The sequence below is a fragment of the Prionailurus bengalensis genome, chromosome B3, assembly GCF_016509475.1.
Source record: "Prionailurus bengalensis isolate Pbe53 chromosome B3, Fcat_Pben_1.1_paternal_pri, whole genome shotgun sequence".
Taxonomy (NCBI): domain Eukaryota; kingdom Metazoa; phylum Chordata; class Mammalia; order Carnivora; family Felidae; genus Prionailurus; species Prionailurus bengalensis.
The window spans coordinates 107,462,499-107,487,108 of record NC_057355.1 but is presented as its reverse complement, the minus strand read 5'-3'; the positions used below and the strand labels follow the sequence as shown (position 1 = coordinate 107,487,108).

The 24,610-nt window shown below is 36.0% G+C and overlaps 1 protein-coding gene and 1 long non-coding RNA gene across 5 annotated transcripts in view; one reads left to right on the top strand and one right to left on the bottom strand.

Annotated features, from left to right (window-relative positions):
- LOC122469171 overlaps positions 1-21,476 on the top strand; it is a 99,900-nt gene extending 78,424 nt beyond the window's left edge. Inside the window, exon 6 of the long non-coding RNA XR_006293402.1 lies at positions 21,271-21,476. This is a non-coding gene — a long non-coding RNA (uncharacterized LOC122469171). The remainder of the gene's footprint in view (positions 1-21,270) is intronic.
- The window catches only part of LRRC9 (leucine rich repeat containing 9), a 119,766-nt gene that overhangs the window by 61,339 nt on the left and 33,817 nt on the right, over positions 1-24,610 (bottom strand). For all 4 annotated transcript variants that reach the window (XM_043556287.1, XM_043556284.1, XM_043556285.1 and 1 more), the window contains 6 exons: positions 23,528-23,704; positions 22,646-22,763; positions 14,522-14,651; positions 12,452-12,574; positions 10,673-10,788; positions 6,967-7,179 (listed from right to left, as the gene is read on the bottom strand). In XM_043556287.1, the coding sequence (XP_043412222.1) occupies positions 6,967-7,179; positions 10,673-10,788; positions 12,452-12,574; positions 14,522-14,651; positions 22,646-22,763; positions 23,528-23,704 (877 nt within the window). The remainder of the gene's footprint in view (positions 1-6,966; positions 7,180-10,672; positions 10,789-12,451; positions 12,575-14,521; positions 14,652-22,645; positions 22,764-23,527; positions 23,705-24,610) is intronic.

The following is a 24,610-nucleotide window of genomic DNA, read 5'->3' as shown; positions in this document are numbered from 1 at the left end:
GTATAGTTTATAATAGCATCACTGGGCCCTGTTCTTGATTAATTTGATTTTCCACTTGAGTCTAAAAACAATTTCTTTTTGAAAGAGGGCAAGAGCGTATGTGTGCACAAGTGGGGGGAGGGGTAGAGGGAGAGGGAGAGAGAGACTCTTAAGTAGGCTCCATGCCCAGCACGGAGCCCAACTCAGGGCTCAGTCTCACGACTATGAAATCACGACATGAGCTGAAATCAAGAAGAGTCAGACACTTAACTGACTTAAAAATTCTTTTTAGAAAATAGCTAAATACATTGTTAAGACATTTATTAAGGCACATCTCTTTCTCACGCTAGCCAGTGAACGATATAGGCCCTAAAGACTTTGGGTATTGGCTAGGATACCTCATAAGAGAGAAGATGGCAAGGATACACCTTGATTGGACAAAACTGTATGAAGGCACAGGACTAAGGAAGAAAGGATGAGGATGCTAAAGTAGGAGGACAGACACTCAAAGAAGGAGGTAGGAAAGTGTTTTCATATCAGAATTTGGCCTAGACTTTTCCTGTCCATTTGATCCCGGGCTAAACAAAAATGAATGTTATTACAGTTTTTTTTTTAATATTTAGAGGATATCCTGATGTCTATATATTTTTCCGTCTTTACACTACACCATTGTGAAAGGTATCAAGTGAAGATTATGTTTATGCATAGTCTACAGAATAAGCAGTGGCACAGGAAAAATGTTTTAATATAATTTAATATAAAAATGTTTTCATATAATTAAAAATGTTTTAATATTCACAACAAATTGGTATTATGATAAAATCAAGCATCTACTTCTCAACTCTCTTCACTCACCACCACCATCTTATGCCCTATTATACTGTGGATATGACCAAATTCTTGGCAGGGAGAAACATCTAAATGTCAAATAGTTGTCAAAATTTAGTTAAAATTGTTAAGAAGGGTCAATTTATGCAGAGTAGTTTATTCTACAGGTCACATTTTGGTATCTACAGATACCTTACACTTAACATGTCCAAACTGAATTCATCATTTTCCATACATATCTGCCTGGTAGTCTATTTTTTCAATCCTGATTAAGAGTTTGACTATCTATCCAACAGTTATTGTTGACCACCCCGTTTTCCTCTTTTCCATATGCATTTGATTCTAGAAATGTTTCTCAAACCAACCATTCCATACCATTACTACTAAAAGTGTCTTAGTTCAGACTATTATTGTCCTTTGGACTACTACAATAGTATCCACTGGCTATCCATACCATCAGTCTGTCTTTAGTTAAATCTAACCACAAGTTGCCAAAGTTAGGGTCTTTACAAACACAGGACCCGTTCCTTAAAGATAAACTAAAATTTTAAAATTTGCCTTTGCAAATCCATCCTATTGTGGCTATAACCTCCAACCTACACCTTTACCTTCTACTATTGCACACCTTATGTTCATAGTCACCCTGTGTTCCCTAATAACACTAGGATCTTTCAAAACCATGTGCTTCTAGGTAGAGAATTTCATCTGCCTGGAAGACATAAACAACTGAATTTCTCATATCTTTCAAAAATCAACACGAAACTTATCTTCTCTCTATGGAACTCTCCCAGCAACTCCAAACTTCCTATATTTGTATACATATCTGTCTCCTCTGCTAAAATGATGTCCTTGAGATAGGGAAAATAACTCATTGAGCCCCCAATGCTTAACTCATTGCCTAAAACATAGCAAATGTTCAGTAAATGCTAGATGAATAAATCGGTGCAAAAGCCAGACATACAAGCCAGACATACAACTAATAACTATATTCTTTTTCATTCAGGTATAATTAGCATACAGTGTTATATTAGTTTCAGGTGTATAAGATAGGGATTCACCAATTTATACATTTCTCAGTGCTCATCACAATAAGTGTACTCTTAATCCCCTTCACCTATTTCACTCATTCCCTCCCATCTCCCACCTTTATTTCTATGTATTTTATTTATTTTTAGGTGTCCTAAAAAACTCAATCTAGAGGGGAAGACTGAAAAGAAAATAAGAGGTGTGTGTGTGTGTACCCTCTGTTTCTCTTATAGTAATGGCACAAAGGAAGGAGAATAAAGGGTGTGATGTCTAAACATTCTTGTTGTAGTATCCATTATTTTTACTAGAAGCCCTAGAAGGTTTTTCTGGCTTTTAGGCAGTATATGCAAATTTAGGATGAGAGGTTCTTCCATTCTTATGTTATGGGTATTGATCAAATTAAGGCAGTCAGGTGGAAGTCACGAGCAAGCCAGGTATTCTGAAGTCTTATTCTCCTCCTCACTGTTTTTTATCTTACAAACCAAAGATAATTAAAGAAGGCCTACCTTTTTTTTTAAAACTATTGCTGTTTTTTTTTTTTTAACGTTTATTTAATCCTTTAAATCTATAGAAATGTATGTTGTGGAAGCTCAATCCAATCAAACTCATGCATTTAAATTTTTATTACTAAAGCTTTATTATAAAAAATTTATTACTCAATTATGAACTCTTTACCTTATAAGGCAGAAACAATAATTTCTCCATGTCAACTCAAAGAATGTTCTTATAATCGCTATACTGCACATTTATGATGCAGATGGTGGTACTGCCATCATGTCATGAAGCTTTCCTCCCTCCCTAATAATAACTGGTTAAGGTCAAACTTAATCTCCTAGACTTGAAGATTTGGTGGATGGTAACGACATAGTTGGACCAAAGCAACCCCTTGAAAAAAGATGTTTTTTAAGTATTTTCAGAAGCAGACTCAAAACTATTGACCACACTTCTTATTTTCAAAAATATTTTGGGGGCCCCTGGGTGGCTCAGTCAGTTAAGCATCTGACTCTTGATTTCAGCTCAGGTCATGATCTCATGGTTCATGGGATTGTTCGCTGCATCGGGCACTGCACTGACATCACTGAGCCTGCTTGGGATTCTCTCTCCCCTGCAACTCTCTGCCCCAGCACTATTCACTCACTCTCTGTCTCTGTCTCTGTCTCTGTCTCTGTCTCTCTCTCTCTCAGTCAAAAATAAAGTAAATAGGGGTGACTGGGTGACTCAGTCTGTTAAATGTCTGACTTTGGCTTAGGTCATGATCTCATAGTTTGTAGGTTTGAGCCCTGCAGCAGGCTCTGTGCTGACAGCTGGAGCCTAGAGCCTGCTTTGGATTCTGTGTCTCCCTCTCTCTCTCTCTCTCTCTCTGCCCCTCCCCTGCTAGTGTTCTGTCTCTCTCTGTCTCTCAAAAATAAATAAACATTAAGATAAAAAATAAAATAAAGCAACATTAAAAATTTTTTAAACATTTTTTCATTCTCTTTTTGTTTTATATAGTCACTTGAAAAAAATTGTCTTCATAAACAAGTGATCTAGAAATGTCACATTGGAACAGTGTAATTGACTTTCAAGATAAAAATAATTTCTGAATATTTATCTGTATCTCAGCTTTCAGGGCACACATAGAAAGATAATGTCATGTGAGAATAACTTGTCTTCTCAAGTATCAATCAGATACTTGTCTTCTCAGTGTATCAGATATTAATTTGCTTGCTACTTCTGAAGTTCAAGCAAACCCACTTTGTAAGAACCATTTGCTGTAAAGATATTGTTTTTATTTTATTTTATTTTATTTTATTTTATTTTATTTTATTTTTTAAAGTTTATTTATTTATTTTGAGATAGAGAGGGAGAACCAGCAGGGAAGGGGCAGAGAGAGTGGGGGACAGAGGATCCGAAGCAGCATCCATCCTTTCCTCCAGACACCACTATTTTCAGCTTTTAGAAAATTATCACAATATTCTTATTTTGTTAGCACAAGAAATTCTATGAACAGTTGGCAGAAAATTGTAGTAAATATACTACTATAGATTTAAAGTGTACCCCTTGGATTTGGCCCTCTTGTGCAATGCACGCTGAACCATCTTATATTGCTGCCCTGGTGCTGGGGATATACATATCGAAGAATAGTCACAGCCTCAGCCACTGTGGAATTTACAGTCTTGGAAGGACACAGAGCATATAACAAAGGAATCTGATGCAGACTCAGAGGTAAGAGAAAACTTTGCTTTAGTATAGATCTAAAAGATGTGTGGGAATTAACTAGGAGAAGGGGGTCAGGGGAGAACATTCCATGCAGAGGACTAGAAAGTGCAGAGGATCTGTGTTGGATGCAAGCAGAATGCATTTAAGAAACAGAGAGGAGGCTGAGCATGGAGAACTAAAGAGAGGGTAATATTGAAAGAGTCTGGAAAGGTAGGCCAGGATCCAGGTCGTTCAGAATCTTATAGGACATATTAAGGACTTTGGTTTTACTTTTAAAACAATGGAAAATCATTTGAAGATTTCAAGGAAGAGTGGTAAGGGGTAAAAAAGATATGAGCAAATTTGTATCTTGAAAAGATTGCTCTAGCTTCAACGTACAGAATAAATTGGGGGCTCAAAGTGAAAGCAGGACAAAGCCTCTATTGTACAGCTCTAGGTGGTACCCTCTAACCCCCATATTGAGTTATATTCAGTTATGAATGGCACCCAAAGAACACATTAATAGAATATAATGTGAATTGTACTTCCTGGAGTTGTGCAATGTTGAATGACAGAGTATTAGAAGGCTATGGCAATAGTCTAGGTCAGAGATAATGGTAGTTTGAATAGAATGGTAGCAGATTTGAAGTGGACAGATCTGAAAGTCAAGGTGTGGAGGTAGACCTCATATCTCAGTAGAGTTGCCTCTGTGTATAGTAAGTTGCTTCAACATAGATCAATAGAAAAGAATAGAAAACCCAGAAATGGACCCACAACTATATGGTCAACTAATCTTCGACAAAGCAGGAAAGAATATCTGATGGAAAAAAGATAGTCTCAACAAATGGTGTTGGGAATACTGGACAGCAACATGCAAAAAACTGAAACTGGACCACTTTCTTACACCATACACAAAAATAAATTCAAAATGGATGAAACACCTAAATGTGAAAATCCTAGAGGAGAACACAGGCATCAACCTCTTTGACATTGGCTGTAGCAACTTCTTACTAGGCATGTCTCCAGAGGCAAGAAAACAAAAGCAAAAATGAACATTGGGACTTCATTAAGATAAAAAGCTTTTGCATAGCAAAGGAAATAATCAACAGAACGAAAAAAGCAACCTTTAGAATGGGAGAAGATATTTTCAAATGATATATCTGATAAAGGATAAGTATGCAAAATCTGTAAAGAATTTATAAAGTTCAACACTCAAAAAACAAACAATTCAGTTAAGAAATGGGCAAAAGACATGAATAGACATTTTTCTAAAGAAGACATCCAGACGAGTAACAGACACATGAAAAAATGCTCAACATCACTCATCATCAGGGAAATACAAATCAAAAGTACAATGAGGTATCATCTCACACTTATGAGAAAGGCTAAAATTAACAACTCAGGAAACAACAGATGTTGGCGAGGATGTGGACAAAGGGGAACCCTCTTTACACTGTTGGTGACAATGCAAACTGGTGCAGCCACTCTGGAAAACAGTATGGAGGCTCCTCAAAAAGATAAAAATAGAACTACCCTACAAGCCAGCAATTGCACTACTAGGTATTTACCCAAAGGATAAAAAAATATTGATTTGAAGGGACATATACATCTTGATGTTTACAGTAGCATTATTAACAATAGCCAAATTATGGAAAGAGCCCAAATGTCCACTGACAGATGAATGGATAAAGAAGAGGTGGTGTGTGTGTGTGTGTGTGTGTGTGTGTGTGTATAGATAATTCCATTATATATGGTGGTATATATATATTCCATTATATATCTATATATACATATTAGATTATCTAGATGTATATAGATATTAGAATATCTATAGGTATAGATATTCTATTATCTATCTATATATTCTATTATATATCTCTATATAATGGAATATTACTCAGCCCTCAAAAAGAATGAAATCTTGCCATTTGCAATGATGTGGTTGGAGCTAGAGTGTATTATGCTAAGCAAAATAAATCAGAGAAAGACAACATGATTTCACTCATATGTGGAACTTAACAAAACAGATGAACATACAGGGAAAAAGAGAGAGAGGCAAACCATAAAACAGAGTCTTAACTATTGAGAAAAAACAGGGTTGCTGGAAGGGAGGTGAGTGGGGGGATGGGCTAAAGGGATGATGGGTATAAAGGAGGGCACTTGTTATGATGAGAACTCAGTGTTACCTTAAGTCATGAAATCACTGAACTCTACTCCTGAAACTAATGTTACACTATATGTTAACTAACTAGAATTTAAATAAAAACTTGAAAATAAGTAAATAGATAAATAAATAAAAATAAATTAAATAAAGTATGTCACTTCAATAGTAACTCAAATTGTTAATTAATTTTGTAAAGATAAATCTCTAATATTCTATGTTGACTAATCCTGGGAACTGATTTGAAACTTAACTGTCTTAGTCATTTAAAGAAAGCTTTTTTTTTTTCAGTAATAAAATCCCTTGTAAACTAGAAGGGTACCCTCTAGGCTTGTACTGTCCTGTACAGTAGCTACTAGTGACATGTGGCTTTTGAGCACTAATGTGGCTCGTCTGATTTGAAATGGGCTGCAAGTGCTGTCATCTGCAAATATACTCCAGATTTCAAGGACTTAGTATGAAACTGATGAATGACTCTCCATATTGATTGCATATTGAAATGATAATAATTTAGATATTGGATTTATTAAAATTAATCTTTTAATTAAAAAAACTTTCTTAACATGGCTAATAGAAAATTTTCAATTACACATATGGTTTGTATTATATTACTACCAGACAACACTGATCTGATCTAGTCCACAAAGAAGAAGAGGTCAAGGTCCTTTTAATTTTGACAGCATGATGACTGGCATCACCAGATAGGTGCTTTAGTATCTTTAGACTTCTTATGGTAGATTATGATTCCAAATTCAAGGTTTCTGTCCCCAAATTTTATTCCTTATGATACTCACCACAATATGACTGTAAATGTTAGTCTTGGCAAGGGAAAGTATTGTTTTATCATCCAAATTAATAAGTTTTGGTCTGGGCTTGATCCTGGGATCCATTTTTATAACTTCATCATCAAATTGCAAATCCTGAGACAGTAATGATCCTTCTGAATTTTTTTTGCTTTCTTCTAGAATAACATTGTTGAATGAAGAAAATAAAGAGTGAGGCTTTACCTAAAAAAATTTATTAAAAATATTGAAAATTTGGTTGCTGTATTTATCACTTTGAATAAGAAATAGGCTATGTAGAAAGACTAATTAAGTTTTTTTCATTTATATAGTAATATCTATCATGATTAGAATCACATTAGAAAACCAGTGAGAGTAGATTAAAATTGTGGGCTAAGAACAAATACGTTCATCCCCTCCCATTGAAAAGTCCTTGAAAACTGGCAAAAGAATTTTTAAATATTTTTCAATAGTGGACAGAGCGCCAAAAAAAGACTAAGAATTGTGAGATATAAATCAGAGGGGACCAAACTGACAGACAAATGGGAGCAGAAATGTAACCTGTAGCCAAAACATATGTGGGAGATAAACCACTCTGAAGAACAGATCCAGAGAAATTTGATGTTCAGAGTGAACAAGTGAAATAGCAGTAGGATGCTCTAGGTAATTAGCAGGTGATTAAGTAATTATGGTAAAAACTGTGGATGAATGAACATAAAAAACATAAACAGAAGTGGCTCTAGAAAAAAAATGGTCCATAAGAGAATTATTTTAAAATCTGGGGGAACAAAGGCAAGGGAATTAAAAGCAAAAATGAACTATTGGGACCTTATGAAGATAAAAAGCTTCTGCACAGCAAAGGAAACAACCAACAAAACTAAAAGGCAACCAACGGAATGGGAAAAGATATTTGTAAATGACATATCAGACAAAGGGCTAGTATCCAAAATCTATAAAGAGCTCACCAAACTCCACACCCAAAAAACAAATAACCCAGTGAAGAAATGGGCAGAAAACATGAATAGACACTTCTCTAAAGAAGACATCCGGATGGCCAACAGGCACATGAAAAGATGCTCAACGTCACTCCTCATCAGGGAAACACAAATCAAAACCACACTCAGATATCACCTCACGCCAATCAGAGTGGCCAAAATGAACAAATCAGGAGACTATAGATGCTGGAGAGGATGTGGAGAAATGGAATGCACTGTTGGTGGGAATGCAAATTGGTGCAGCCACTCTGGAAAACAGTGTGGAGGTTCCTCAAAAAATTAAAAATAGACCTACCCTATGACCCAGCAATAGCACTGCTAGGAATTTACCCAAGGGATACAGGAGTACTGATGCATAGGGGCACTTGTACCCCAATGTTTATAGCAGCACTCTCAACAATAGCCAAATTATGGAAAGAGCCTAAATGTCCATCAACTGATGAATGGATAAAAAAAATGGTGGTTTATATACACAATGGAGTACTATGTGGCAATGAGAAAGAATGAAATATGGCCTTTTGTAGCAACATGGATGGAACTGGAGAGTGTGATGCTAAGTGAAATAAGCCATACAGAGAAAGACAGATACCATATGGTTTCACTCTTATGTGGATCCTGAGAAACTTAACAGAAACCCATGGGGGAGGGGAAGGAAAAAAAGAGGTTAGAGTGGAAGAGAGCCAAAGCATAAGAGACTCTTAAGAACTGAGAACAGGGGCGCCTGGGTGGTGCAGTCCGTTAAGCGTCCGACTTCAGCCAGGTCACGATCTCGCCGTCCGGGAGTTCGAGCCCTGCGTCGGGCTCTGGGCTGATGGCTCGGAGCCTGGAGCCTGTTTCCGATTCTGTGTCTCCCTCTCTCTCTGCCCCTCCCCCGTTCATGCTCTGTCTCTCTCTGTCCCAAAAATAAATACAAAACGTTGAAAAAAAAAAAAAAAAGAATAGCCAAGAAAAAATTTTAAAAGATGAGTGAGGGCAGGGAAAGGGAATTTACCCTGTCGCATATCAAAGTATATCATCAAAGTTGTAATAACTGAAACAATGTGGGAGGGGTCCAAGATTAGACAAAGAGATCAATGGAATAGAAGGATCTATAAATAAAGCCCTTATATATGAAAATAATTTTAACAATAAAGATGGCACTTCAAAATAGAGCAAAAAGATGATGCTTGGTCAAGTAGCTATCCATTTTTAAGGAAAAATTATTTGATCTTCCTCCCTCACATGACATAAAATAATTTCCAGATGTACTTAAAAAAACTTAAAGTTGTAGAACAACCTATATAAGTATTGGAAGAAAATAAAGAAGATATTTATATAAGCCTTCTGTAATGAGACATAAAACCCAGAATCTACATCAGGAAATTTGGAGCGATCTGACCTCTTAAAAATTAACCAGGAAATTGCAAATTAATAATGACAAATAAGGCTTTGCTACAAATAGATTTAAAAGACAAGTGACATAAAATATTTGCAACGTATATATAAGATAAAGGATTAATATCCAGAATGCATATAAGGATTTTTCCAATCAATATAAAAAAATAGAGTCCAATAGAAAATAGTCAAAAGATGGGGTGCCTGGGTGGCTCAGTTGGTAAACTGACTGACTTTGCCTCAGGTCATGATCTCGTGGTTCGTGAGTTCAAGCACCGCATTGGGCTGGGTGCTGACAGCTCAGAACCCGGAGCCTGCTTCAGATTCTGTGTCTCCCTCTTTCTCTGCCCTTCCCCTGCACTCTCTCTCTCTCTCTCTCTCTCTCTCAAAAATAAAATAAACATTAAAAACATTTTAAAAGAAGAAAATAGTCCAAGGATATAACAAGTGATTTATAAAACTATAAATAATCCATAGCCTATTAAAGAATCAAATATCCTTTTCTTGCCCACAGAGTGGAAAAGTAAAAGATTGATAATATCTTGTTTTGGTAAGCATGCAAAGAAACAAGCTCTGTCACATACTGTTGGAAATTTGTAAAATGGCCAAGGCTTTGTGGAGAATACTGGCAAAATGTATCAAAATTTAAAATGTGTATATCCTTTGACTATCCAATTGTATCGATCTATTCTACAGAGAAACTTCCATATTTGTATAAGGATGAATATATAATGATATTCACTGAAATACTTTTTAAACAGTAATAAAACTGGAAACAACCTATATGTTTCATGAACAAGAGAATAGTCAAATAAGTTAGATATTACTGGATAGAATGCAGTCACCAAAAGAATAAAGTATAGACCTATATGTACTGAAGTGGAAATATATCCAAAACATGATTAAAGGCAACAAGAAATCACAAAATACTTAGATCTTGATTCTACTATGTAAAATGTTACATGCTGTTATATATGTAAATGCATAGAAAAAAACAGTGAAAGCAAACCCATGACGTTGTTAATAGTGGATTTCTTCATGAAAGGGAGTGGTGCTGCAGGTGAGGTGAAATCAGATTTTATGTTTATTATATATCCTTCAATATAGTTTGAAGCTTTTTCAGTGAGACTATGGCCATATATTACTCATGTAACATATTTGCACATAAAAATGTTTAGGTGTCATAATGATTTCTTTTGAAAATGAACCCTTCACAGAATAACCACTGTATGTATGTTTACGTATAAATATATAGTATAAACTTGACACTACATTATTAGACTTCTGTTAATTACTATTTCTGTTCTTTTCTTACTTAAGGAATTCCAGTTTTAAAAATACATCCATACCATTGTAATATACTCAAATTCAACGATGTATTCTGGCAAAACAAGATCATGATCAAAGACAAACCACTTGCACTGCCGAATGCTGCAATCACAGTTTCTCTGTCCCGTGATAGAATCTAGAGTAAAATCAATAACAAAACAAGAAAAACACTCTTCAAAATGAAACATAATATACTTTTTTCATTATTACACAGATTAATAAACAATAAATTCAGTAAGTTCCAACTATTACGTAATTGAGATTGTTTTTTTTTTTTCTATTTTTCCACCCCTCCTAGACAGTTTAATTTTTTTTCTGCAGGTTTTTTTTTTTACCCTTTAATTTTTAAGTTCTTAAAGTTGAGATATAGTTTACATATAACATTGTATTTGCTTTAGGATTACAACATAATTCGATACATGTGTACATGGAGAAATAATTATCACAATAATTATAGTTAACATCCATCACCAAGGATAGTTACAATTTTTTTCTTGTGCTGAGAACTTTTAAGATTTACTCTCTTGGCAACTTTCAAATGTCCAGTACAGTATTGCTAACTACAGTCATGCTGTACATTACAATCCCTAAGACTTTTTTAAATCTCAAAACTGGAAGTTTTTAACTTTTGACCATCCTCACCCATTTTGCCTCTTAGTTTATTTATTTGACTATTTAGTATGGCATCGGAAGGTGTGTATGAGTGCCACATAGACAGGGGGTGGATTGTGATGGTTGATTTTATGTGTTTACTCGTCTAGGCTATGGTGCCTAGTTGGTGAAATAGCAGTCTAGACCTTGCTACTAAAGTAATTTTAGATGTGATTAACATTTAAATTAGTAGACTTTGAGTAAAGCGACAGTTTCTTAATTCTAGAAATTACTAGTCCCCTTTTCACTACATAGACTAGTAGGGTTTAATTTTTTTCATCATGTCCTTTTCCTTTTCATACTTTGTCATTTTTCTATTCAAATATACTTTTGACAAATGTATTACTCAAAAACCTTTGTTGTTAAAAGTGGGTGGGTTTGGGGAGCCTGGGTGGCTCAGTTGGTTAAGTCTCTGACTCTTGATTTCGGTTCAGATTATGATCCCAGGGTCATTGTGTGTGGAGCCTGCTGAAAATTCTTCTCCCCGCCCCCCTCTTCCTCTTCCCTGCTCGGGCTTGCTCTCTCTCTCTCAAAAAAAAAAAAAAAAGGATGGGTTTATCTTTTCAAATACATATACATGAAATACATAGACTATACATGAAATATATAATATATATGTAATATATATGTATTATATCACATATATGTATATAATATTCATATGATGTATGAAATACATACATAGTATATGTATAAAATACATGAAATTTCATATAACAGTATGCATGGATATGTAAATATAAAAGTTTACAAGGGTGACTAGGTGGCTCAGTTGGTTAAGCACCCGACTCTTGACTTCAGCTCAGGTCATGATCCCAGGGTCCAGCCCTGTGTCAGGCTCCATGCTAAGCATGGAGTCTGCTTAAGATTCTCTCTGTCCCCCCTCCCTCTGACTCTCTCCTCTGCTCATGGTCTCTCTCTCTCTCAAAAAATAAATGTTCACAAAATTAAAAATCTATACACATACATATATAAATGTCATTGAAGCAGGGAACAGAAAAATAGTTCATTAGTAGCCAGCACTAGATTTTTTTTAGAAAAGTTTACAAACTTTATTAGGTAGAGATTAAGCTCTATACATCTGTATTAAATACAAGCATTTTGTATTCAGAAAAATTGAAGCACATTTCTCTTTACGGCAGACATACTTAGTAAATATTTTCGAGGAGCAAACACTGAATTAACCATTGGATAGTTAGCTTGATTGATGGAGTCCTGTTCACGAGCCTGAACACTCTGGCCAAGGAAAACCTTTGTAATGAGGAGGATGCCTAAATATGAATAAAACATCATTTTAACAGTAATTCATTCTAGTAATTTTCCCATATCACCTTCCTTATTAGTCCCAGACTTGACTATGTGTTCTGTAAGGGCAGAGATCCTTGCTACCTTGTTTGTCATTGTATAGCAAAACAGAAACTCGGTAAATATTTGTTGAGCAAATGAAATAATTATAAAAGAGGATTCCTGTGATTAAAGCAAAGCTTTACAGAAAAGGAATAAGGAAAGAAAATAAGTTAGCAATGTTTTTTATCAAGTGATTTGAAGTAAGAAACTTTTTGTTGTTGTTATTAACTGGGTAAAAATTCATCTCTGAATCATCAGCACCGAGCACATCACTTAGATCATGGGAGGCACTCAATACATGTCTACTAAATGGATAAACATTTCTTTTCCCTTTAGATTTCTAAGAAACCTTTGGATTCTCTCAATCCTAAGGATGTCTAGGGGTCACTGAATCCTATAATGTAACTTGTAATCACTAGACAAAACATTTAGATGACTTTTTTTATACTATGCGAGTTACAGAATGCAAGTGGAAAGAACCTAACTGTTTTGGGAAACATTTCAGAAGGATCTAGAAAAACTTGATGAGGTGTTTCTTAAGATGGGAATGGAAGAGCATGAGAAAAAAGAAGCAAATTTTTTTTTTAATGAGTTCTTTCTATATTCAATTATCTGCTTAATTTTCTGATTATCATTAACTAAATGAAAGGCTGCAAGACACATGTAGTTTGTCATGAATAATCCTAGCAGAGCTCTAGTCTGGAACCTAGAATATCACTCTTATAGACTTAATTTAACCAAATTTCTGACTGCCCAGTCTTCAGTAGGTGTATAGTGGAGACCAAAGAATAGGTGTCCCTTACTTCCTGACCAGGTCAATTCTCCTTATTATATATTCTTTGGTAATATGCACTAACATTTCATCTTTGTTATGAAATTGTTATGTTATGAAAATTTTAATTTTACATTTATTTGTGTGCTTATTAATATTTATCAATACCAGAAAGGAGCAACTGTGTCTGGTTTGTAAAGACTATATCCATACTACTACCAAGTGCCTAACACGTAGTAAACATTCCATAATACTGGTGGAACTGAAGCATGAACAGTGGAAGGGTGAGGCAAGAGGACCTAATGAGCTGGACTTTTCCCCAGTCTGTGGTTACAAGGGGACCTCTCCCAGAAGTGTCCTGCAAATTGGCTCATATGCTTTTATCTATCTATATATTCAAGATGCAAATAAAGTACTGATCATTGTGAATAAAGTACCAAAATTTTATCTTCTATGAGGCAATTTATAAAGAAATCTGTACACTACAGTTTGTCTTTAGCCAGTTTTAGATTTGCAACCAGGTTTTCTTATATCTATTAAAATGATTAAGGCCTGCCTTCCCAAGTGCTTGGCATGATGATTACTGCATAATTGTGCCAAGTTCTCTTTTCTCTTTCCTATGAATTTGGGGTGGTGTGTGTGTGTGTGTGTGTGTGTGTGTGTGTGTGAGAGAGAGAGAGAGAGAGAGAGAGAGAGAGAGACATGCAAGACATGCATATATACTGAGTTTATTTTTAGGACACAAGTTAATGAACAAAAGTAGACAGCAAGGAACTAAGATGGCGGTAGAGTAGGAGGACCCTAGGCTTGGCTTGGCCCTCGAATGAACAAAAGCAGCCTGTTTCATAGAAATTGGATTAAATATGAGTAACAAATGAGTCCCATTCTATTAATGTTGACACAATAATCAGTAAGTATTTGTTCATAAGTTGTAAAGTTACAGATCAGAAAGTCATATTTCACTACACTGGTAAATACTAAATAAAATAGTTTCTGGAAAATCTTCCTGATTGATAAAGCCAAGTATTAAAAATGTTATGAAAATAATTAACAAAGGCTTAAAACTAAAAAGTTCAGAAATACCATATATTTGTATTACCATGCCTGAAGAGCTCATGCTCAGGAGAGTTCTTCTCATCTTTGTACTTTTGCTGCAGAAATTCAATTCTGGGACACTCACACATACTTAGGCTGTTAGCGAGAATAACAGCTTCTTTTCTGAGAGGCAGCTGCAAAGAAAAAACAAAGCTGAGTATTTTTATAAAACTGACAGTACTTCAGCTTCAATACAGATGGCTTATTAGTTTATGTTTATGTGTCTGGGCAAAAAAAAAAGAAGGCTAGATTCATTGAAAAGCAGTAGATAACTTTCAGGTGCAACTTCATTCTGTAAGGCCATTTATATAATATGCTTTAAATTTACATGCAAATAGGTTTACGAAAAGTGATACACAGTATTTGTTCCTGTAAAAGCAGCCAGAGTCAGGACTGACAACACTGTGTGGTGCAGGAGCTATAGTCTTACACATTTTCAATGATACTCCACTAGTAATCATGTAAATTCCAAAAAAGAAAACCCTGTAGGTTCTTACTTATATGTGAGATATAGGTAAATATAGATACATGGATAAAGATTTGGTATAAATAGTGTTCTTGGTTTAATAATCTACGTGGCTTTCCAGATACATCTCATTGTGCTAATGCATGGAAATTTTAGTTTGCATTGGGACTAGATTTATTTCTTAAAAATGTTTTATCAGAAATACAGTAATACAGGGGTGCCTGGGTGTCTCAGTTGGTTAAGTGTCCAACTTCAGCTCAGGTCATGATCTCATAGTTCCTGAGTTTGAGCCCTGGACCAGGCTTTGAGCTGACAGTGCAGAGCCTGCTTGGGAGTCTCGCTCTCTCCTCTCTCTCTGCCCCTCCCCACTCATGCTTTCACTCTCTCTCTCAAAAGAAATAAACAACAACAACAAAAAAGAAATACAGTAAAACTCTAAAATTCATATTACTTGCTATGAAAGCTCTGAAGAACAAATAAAATCTCTATTTTTAGTAGTAGAAAACCTAGAGCTAAGGGAGATTATATAATCTATCCAAGGACAGAAGTAGAAATTAGCAAAGTCATAATTTGAACTCAGGTCTGCTTCTCCTTGTCACTATCTCAGAGTTTTGAAATTATTACAAGTTTAATATTAGTACCCAAATTATCTAAAAAATATGTTTTCTATAAATGCTGAATTGCTTATTTACTTTTTCTTACTAAAAGCTGTTACCCAAAGAGGTTTAAAAAATTTTTTAATGTTTATTTATTTTTGAGAGAGAGAGACAGAGAGACAGAGTGTGAGCAGGGGAGGGGCAGAGAACAAGAGGGACAGGCTGAGCTGTCAGCACAGAACCCGATGCAGGGCTCAGACTCATGTCTGTGAGATCATGACCTGAGCCGAATTTGAATGCTCAACCGACTGAGACACCCAGGCGCCCCCCCAAAGAAGTTTTTAAAATATAAATACTAAAATGTTGCTCATGTTACCATAAATTCCACATCCCAGTAAATATAACCTTATCAGATTTCCAATGAACATCACTAACTATTCATTAGATACAAGCTGTGTACGTGGCATTGTGCAGCTATAGCATGGTCTTGGTCCTCAAGTGAGAGAGGGAAGATGGTGAAGACAGCACAGGCAGTAATCTCTCTGACATTGGCTATAGCAACATTTTTCTAGATATGTCTCCTAAGGCAAGGGAAATAAAAGCAAAAATAAACTGTCGGGACTACATCAAAATAGAAAGTTTCTGCACAGCGAAGGAAACAATCAACGGAACAAAAAGGCGACCTACTAAATGAGAGAAGATATTTGCAAATGATTTACCCAATAAAGGGTTAGTATCCAGAATATATAAAGTATTTATAAAACTCAACACCCAAAAAACAAATAGCCCAATTAAAAAATGGGCAGAAGGCATGAACAGACATTTCTCCAGAGAAGAGATACAAATGGCCAATAGACACATAAAATGATGTTCAACATCACTCATCATCAGGGAAATGCAAATGAAAACTACAATGAGAGATCACCCCTCACTTGTCAGAAAGGCTAAAATCAACAATACAAGAAACAAGTGTTGGCAAGGGTGTGGAGAAAAAGGAACCCTCTTGTACTGTTGGTGGGAATGCACTCTGGTGCAGCCACTGTGGAAAACAATATGGAGGTTCCTCAAAATGTTAAAAAAAGAACTACCCTACAGTCCAGTAATCATACTACTGGATATTTGCACACACAAAATAAAAACACTAATTCAAAATTATTCTTGAACCCCCAAGTTTATGCAGCATTATTTACAATAGCCAAACTATGGAAGCAGACTAATTGTCCCCCAATAGATGAATGGATAAAGAAGATGTGGTATATATGCACAGTGGAATATAATTCATTTGTAAAAGATAATAAAAATCGTGCCACTTGTGATATGGATGGATCTAGAGAGTATAATGCTAAGTGAAATAAGTCAGTCAGAGGAAGACAAATACCATATGATTTCACTCATATGTGGAATTTAAGAAACAAAATAAACAAGCAAAGGAAAAAGAGAAAGAGAGAAACCAAGAAACAGACTCTTAACTATAGAGAACAAACTGATAAGTTATCAGAGGGAAGGTAGGTGGGAGGATGGGGGAAATAGTGAATGGGGATTAAAGAGTATACTTACGATTAAAAAATAATATGATTTAAAAAATAAATAGATAACAACAACAAAAAGAATCAGAAAATGTAAAAAAAAAAGGAAAAAAGAAAAGAAGAAAGAAGGGGGAAGATGGAAACTGTACCCAGTAATTAAAAATACAAACCATCACAGGGTGCCTGCGTGGCTCAATCAATTAAGTGTCCAATTCTTGATTTTGGCTCAGGTCATAATGTCACATGATCCAATGAGATCCAGTTCTGTGTCAGGCTCCACGCTGAGCATGGAGCCTCCTTGGGATTTGCCTCTCCCTCTTCCTCTGCCTCTACCCTGCTCATGCTTGTGTACTCTCTCTCTCAACATAAATAAATAAACATTAAACATTAAAAAAATACAAACCATCACAAGATGTGTCAAATAAGATCTCCTTTTTTAAATGAAATGTTTTTAAGAACCATCTTTGTAGAGGTTAGGGATCAATGCTAGGCTTTAAAGATTAGACATAATTCCAATCAGAAATCTTAAAAGAAAGTCTTTTTAAGAGGAGAAAGCATATGAAGGTATAGAAACAGGTACGATTGTCTATTCAACTATCATCCATCTATTCAACTATCCATCATTCATTAATCAGATTTCCACTAGGAATCTCTAAAGTCCCTGTCCTCAAGGTCTTGTAGAGAGATGCACACCATGATTGCCGTGGAGATCCTTCTGCCACTCCATAGATCGATTTCCTGGGTGTTCAAGTGACCTAACCTCAATACAACTGTGTTTGAGGTTACAGCTTACTTCTCTGTCATCTTAACTCCTCCCAATTGTATTTTAGTATAACAAATGTGCTACAATAAAATTCTCAACTGCCACTGATTGCCACTTAACCAGCTTCTGCTAACCGACTCACAGGATTAAGCAGTAATTTCCATCCTTTCTAAATCCCACAGTATGGTGACAATTCAAAGATAAGAGGGTACTTTAAAAAATACTAGCATAGGGAATATAGTCAATGATACTGTTAGTAACATTATATGGTGACAGATGGTGACTACACTTATTCTAGTGAGCACTGAGTAATGTATAGAATTGTCAAATCACTATGTTGTACACCAGAAACTACTATAACACTGTATGTCAACTATACTTCAATAATAAAAATTAAAAAAAAACTGATGTACTTCTATTCTCCCCAGCTGTGTTGTATGCTTACAAAAAGTCGGTTAATTTTGTTCCTAAATGTTTTATACCAGTTGTATTTGTTATTGAAATTATACACATGAAATAAAACAATGAAACATGAACAAGGATGAGAGTTGTTTCTATGAAAAATAAGTGGAAAGTATTGGTAAGATTCTGTAGAGACTAATCATTAAAAGCTTCTGTTATAGCATGTGTAGATGAGGAAAATATAAAAGTTTGGTGGTGGCAAGGGGGAGCATACAAACTAAAACTAGATTGATTCTTGCACTCAAGTTCATGCTCAACTTTAAAGAAACTGAAACTAATATGTAATATGGTTATGGTCTGATGTAAGAAAGATTATCAGGAGTTTCAACCTCATACTCAGAGGCTTTGGCCCTATGTAAAAAGATAGATGAATGAAATGTAAGTTTATATGTTTTAAGTTTGCTAAAGGGGTGCTCGCTTCAGCAGCATATATGTTAAGTTTGCTAAAGTGTTCCTTAAGTAAATAATTTATTTAAAGTTCTCCTTTTTTTTTAAGTGTTATTTATTTAAGTGAACTAACCCCATGTGGGGTTGAACTCACGACCCTGAGATCAAGAGTCACATGCTCTTCCAACTGAGCCACCTGGGTGCCCCTAGTTCTCCATTTTAATGGATTTTCTGATAAACCTGTAAACTAGGTAAAAGGGATCCACTATCTGAGAACTCAGGAAAGCCTTCGCAAAGGAGGAAGTCCTTAAGTCGAGACTTGAAGGGTAAGTTTGCCAAAAGAAAAAAGTAGGGAAGATCATTTCATCAAAAGGAGGCATGGCACTGAGGTATGTTTAGGAGAATCACAAAGAAAGTACATACTTCATTTGGGATATTTGTTGTATTTGGTAATAGGGAGTCTGGTTGAAGCTAGATTTTGAGGGGCCTTAAGTGCAAGGCAGAGGGATTTGGACTTCATTATCATGAGTAATGGGAAGATACTGAAGGATTTTCATCATGAGAACAATGCAGTGTGTGCTATGAAAATAATGTTTTAGGGAAGATTAATTTGTCTGTCCTTTTAAAGGTGGAAGGAATAGAGGGAAGACCAAGGGCAGAGTTGTCTATTAGGAAACTACTGGCAAAGATTAGAGGGAATGTTCTAAGTGGTGGCAGGCAATAGGAACAGGGAGGGAAAGGAAGAATGCAAAGTGGTATGGTAAAGGAAGAATCACTACAAATGGTAAATGATTAGATACAGGGATAATGAAAAAGGGAGTGGTTGGATATAATTTCAAAGCTTTGAACCTGGTCAGTGGAGAGTGACAGCATTGTTGGGAGAAATAAGACAAGGAAAGAGTTGGTTATGGACAAAATATTAAAGGCTGGTTTTAGACATATTGTAGAAGGAGATAAAACCGATTCATCACATAGGAATGGCAGCTGTGGGTGTCAGAGCAGAGAGCAGGAGGTGGGCTGGCTGAGGATGTACACTTTGGAGAAAGCCAAGTGGAATAAATGATACTCCTTAAGTCTATTGACCAAGTCCTTGGGCATCAAAGAGAGTAATGATGTAAGCCAGCCCTCTGCCTTACAAAGTCACTGCCAACCTAAGCCAAATCTGTCTTCTAAACTGCTTACACAGCTCATGCTTTTTAATCTTATCCCACCTCTTAAACGATGCAGTACATAAACATTTATCTTTATTTCCTGTGTGCACATAATAGCATAAAAAATATGGTTTATTAGATCTACATGCTACACAGTGATTTTTCTAGCCAATTAATTATACTCCATTTCTAAGATTTTAACAATGAGAGTAATTGATCATGTGTGGAGAAAAACAAGATTATTAAGCCTTAATCTTGTGGTATTCTCATGTTTAGAGGGAAGAGGAAGAATTAAAAGAAAACAAAGACAGGACAATCAGAAAAATAGGAGAATAACATTAGTGTAATATTATGGATGCCAAAGGGGAGTTTCGAAAAGGAAAGAGCAGACAATAGTATCAAATGCTTCAGAGAATAATGGTAAATCTTATTTTAAAATTTTCTATGAAATAACATGGTATTTATCTTTCTCTGACTGACTTATTTCATGCAGCATAATACTCTCTAGCTCCATCCACCTCATTGCAAATGGCAAGATCATGTTCTTTTTTATGGCTGAATAATAGGAGCTAGAGAGTATTATGCTACATGAAATAAGTCAGTCACAGAAAGACATACCACATGATTTCACTCTAATATGGAATTTATGAAACAAAACAAATTAACATGGGGTTGGGGGGAAAGAGAGGCAAACCAAGAAACAGACTCTTAACTATAAAGAAGGTACTGATGTTTACCAGATGGGAGGTGGGGAGGATGGGTAAAGTCAGTGATGGAGATTAAGGAGTGCACTTGTGATGAGCACGGGGACCTGTAACGGAAGTGCTGAATCACTCTTTTGTATACCTGAAACTAATACGTATGGCACATGGAATTTAAATAAAGTCTTTAAAAAGCCCAAAAAACAAAAAACAAAACAAAAAAACCCCAAAAAACTTTCTATGTGCTAGGAACTGGTCCCAAGAACTTTCTGGGTCAATTTTAATAATACATTCTATTTAATGTAATCTATCTGAAATATTATCATTTCAATATGTAATCAGTATAAGAAATTATAATCTCTTTTCTATACCAAAACTGAGATTTATTTAAAACTTTTTAGCACATCTCAATTCTGACTAGTCACATTTCAAATGCTCAGCAGTCACATGCGGGTGGTGGCTACCATACTGGATAGCCGGCTGTTTGAAGGATTAGAGATACCGCATCTCCTAAGGGAGCGGCAGGAGATAAGGCGCTAGGCACAGTGTCGGGCAAGCAGGAAACACACAGAAATGTTAGCCTCATCTTTCTGCCAACCTTCGTGCCCATGATGGTTCATAGTTCTCTGGAATCACCCTGAGCACTCCACTCTACTTTTTCAAATCCTTTATTCCTCGCCTCCTTCTTTCTTCTCTTCCAGAAAGTACATAAGGGCACTTTCGCCACACCAGCCTGCTGATGCCACTGTCCCTCTGGCCTGCTGCTGCAGTATCCCCCCTATGTAACCTCCTGCCATCAGCTCCTACTCCCTCCAATCCATTCTCCACTGAATGGCTGGAATGCTGTTTTGGTGATTTTTTTTTAACTGTAAAAAGTACATAAAGTAAAACTACCATTTTAACCATTTTTAAGTGTACAATTCATTGGCATGGAGTACATTCACAATGTTGTGCAACCATCACCACTATTCATTTCCAGAACTTTTCATCATCCCCATAGAAGCTCTGAACTCATTAAATAATGACTCCCTATCCTTCCATCCTCATCCCCTGCTAGCCTCTATTCTACTTTCTGTCTGTACCAATTTGCCTATTCTACGTACCTCATATAAGTGGAATCATACAATATTTATAAATTTGTGTTTGGCTTTTTTCACTTAGTATAATACTTTCAAGGTTTAACCATGGATCAGAATGGATCAGGATTTAAATCCTTTTTATGGCTAGTATGCCATTGAATGGCTATATCATATTTTGTTTATCCATTGTGTCTTGAGGGGCATTTGGGTTGTTTTGACTTTTTGGCTATTATGAATAATGGTGTTATGAACATGGAGTGGTGTACCAGTATCCAAAAACTTTTGAATGCATACCTCACTAAATCCTAACCACAACTCTGTGAAGTAGATACTATTATTACCTTCATTTTATAGATAGGAAGAAAAAGGCACATAGAGGTGAAGTCACTTAGCTCCTGAGTAGGAAAGCCAGGATTTAAATGCAACAACATTATCATTTTTGTGTGCGCCATGATGTGAAAAGGGTGAGGGAGCACTGCTGTATAACAGGGTGTTACAGCTGCCTCAGCAAGAGAGCGGAAGACAGAGAAAGGGTGACTGGATATTTTGGAGCTCAGAGTGACCAGGGAGCAAGGTGCAGACAAAGAAGTAGAAAATAAAGAAGTGGTGGCGGTAAGAGAGAAAGAAAAACAGGATGACAACCAGAAAGCATAGCAGTGTTCAGCGAATGGACTTTTTTTTCAAGATGGAGAAGACCCTAGAGTGTTTAAAAGAGATTATAGAAGTAGATTTCAAGATCATTAACAAAAGGATCACAGCATGAAAATAGGATACCTAGAAATATTAGATAGTCAGGCAGATAAATTAATTGATGGACTTATTCTGGTCTAATCCAAAGAAGGAAGATGCTATACTTTGTAGCACCAAGCTTTCTGTGAAATAGCAGAAGTTGGCTATAAATATGAACAAAAGGATTGAGAACCAAGCCCTGTCTAACCAATGGCAGGGCTTTATTCATTAGGAAGAAAGCATTATTCTGAATGACATTTTATGCTACCTTGTTTGTTTCACTGTCTTTGAATCCTTTTTCAAGTATTTGTAGCAGATGCTTTTTCTTCACTGTAACTTCAGGATCAAAAACATAAAAAAGACATTCCAGCATCTTTCGATAGCTCCTTAAGAATAATTAAGACAAAAAAGTTTGAGAATTGATTTCAAAAGAGCTTAGCCATAGATAAGACAATCATATATCTTGCCCTGGATATTTCCCATTTACAGTGAATGTTTCAGTGTCATTACTAAGTCTCCAATCCCCCTCAGTCTCAAAAAGAGCCCCAGGGGCGCCTGGGTGGCTCAGTTGGTTGAGCGTCTGACTTTGGCTCAGGTCATGATCTCAAGGTTTGTGGGTTCGAGCCTTGCATCAGGTTCTGTGGCAACAGTGAGGAGCCTGCTTGGGATTTTCCCTCTCTGCCCCTCACCTGCTTGCTCTCTCTCTGTCTCTTTCAAAATGGACAAATGAAAACTTAAAAAACAAAAAGGCCCCAGTGTGGGTAAACTATGATGTCATCCTCGTCAAGGGAGATGCGTGAAAAGGAAATATTTACTAACAAGGCATATTTTCAATATTGTAAACTTAAAAAAAAAAATGTTGATTTATTTTTGAGAGAGAGAGAGAGCAAGAGCGAGAGCGAGATTGACACCGAGCAGGGGAGGGGAAGAGAGGGCGGGGGGAGAGAGAATCCAAGCAGGCTCCAAGCAAAGTCTGACACGGGGCTCAAACCCATGATCCGTGAAATCATGACCTGAGCTGAAGTTGGGCGCTTAACTGACTGAACCACCCAGGCACTCCAATATTGTAAGCTTTTAAAACAGAATGACTCTTTTACAAAATAAAACCAGACTTCTGTAAAAATGTTCCTTACGGAATTTAACTTCTTACTCTGAATCATGCATATCTTCATTGTCAAGAAACTTCTGGAGTTTCTCTTCAAATTTTAGTCTCAGAATACGGTTGTTAACTTTGATGATACGTTTTACTTTCACTCCAGTAATACCATATGGCCTGAAGTCCCAGGTACAAAAACGTGAGAGAATTAGTTCATAGCAGGAGTTAAACCTATATGGGAAAACAGAATATATATAAAGAAAAGAACACATTGTCCTTAAAATGTTGAAGAACACTAAGTTACATATAATAAAACTTATAACCCATATTTTATATTTTTTGCTAAAGATACATTGTCATATCATAGCTCTGCTTTGGTCCAAACTGGGCACACTTAATCAATAAAAGAGATGTTAAACTTTGAAACATAAAAGTAAGAGTTGTTTTTATTAATGATTAGATATGTGTTTTGACTGAAAGACATGTTGCTTGAGTAATCCTTCATTATGGAAACACTTTGTTTTTTGGCTTCAGTGAAACTATATATTTCTGGCTTTCTTCTTATTGGCTGCTCCTTAATGGTTTTCTTTGCTGATTCTTTTTCCTCTGGCAGCTTTCTAAATGTTGGACTGCACCTGGAGTAAGTCTTGGGTGCTCCTTTTGTTTCCATGAATACTATTCCTAGGTGATTTCATCTGGTCCCTTGGCAATATACAGAAAAAATATATTTTATATATACGGATATATTCCAACATTTTAATTTCAGACTTTATCTCTACCCAATTTAGGTGGATATACCCCTACTTGAACATCCAACTGCTTAGTTGGTATGTTCACTTGCGCATGGAATAGGCCTCTAAAACTTAATTCATCACCTGCTTCTAAGCCTACTCCTTCGGACTGTTTTCCATCTCAGTATATGGTACCAGCATCTAACTGGTAGCTTAAGTTAACATCCCAGGAATGAAACTTGCCTCCTCTCTGTCTCACCAATATCCAATTCTTTGGTCAAATCTCTTTGGCCCTACATCTAAAATATCCTGATTATAACCCTATGTCGTCACCATCACTGTTATTACTTTTTTCCAAATCATCATCATCTCTCATTTGGACTACTGCCAATAACTTCATAACCAG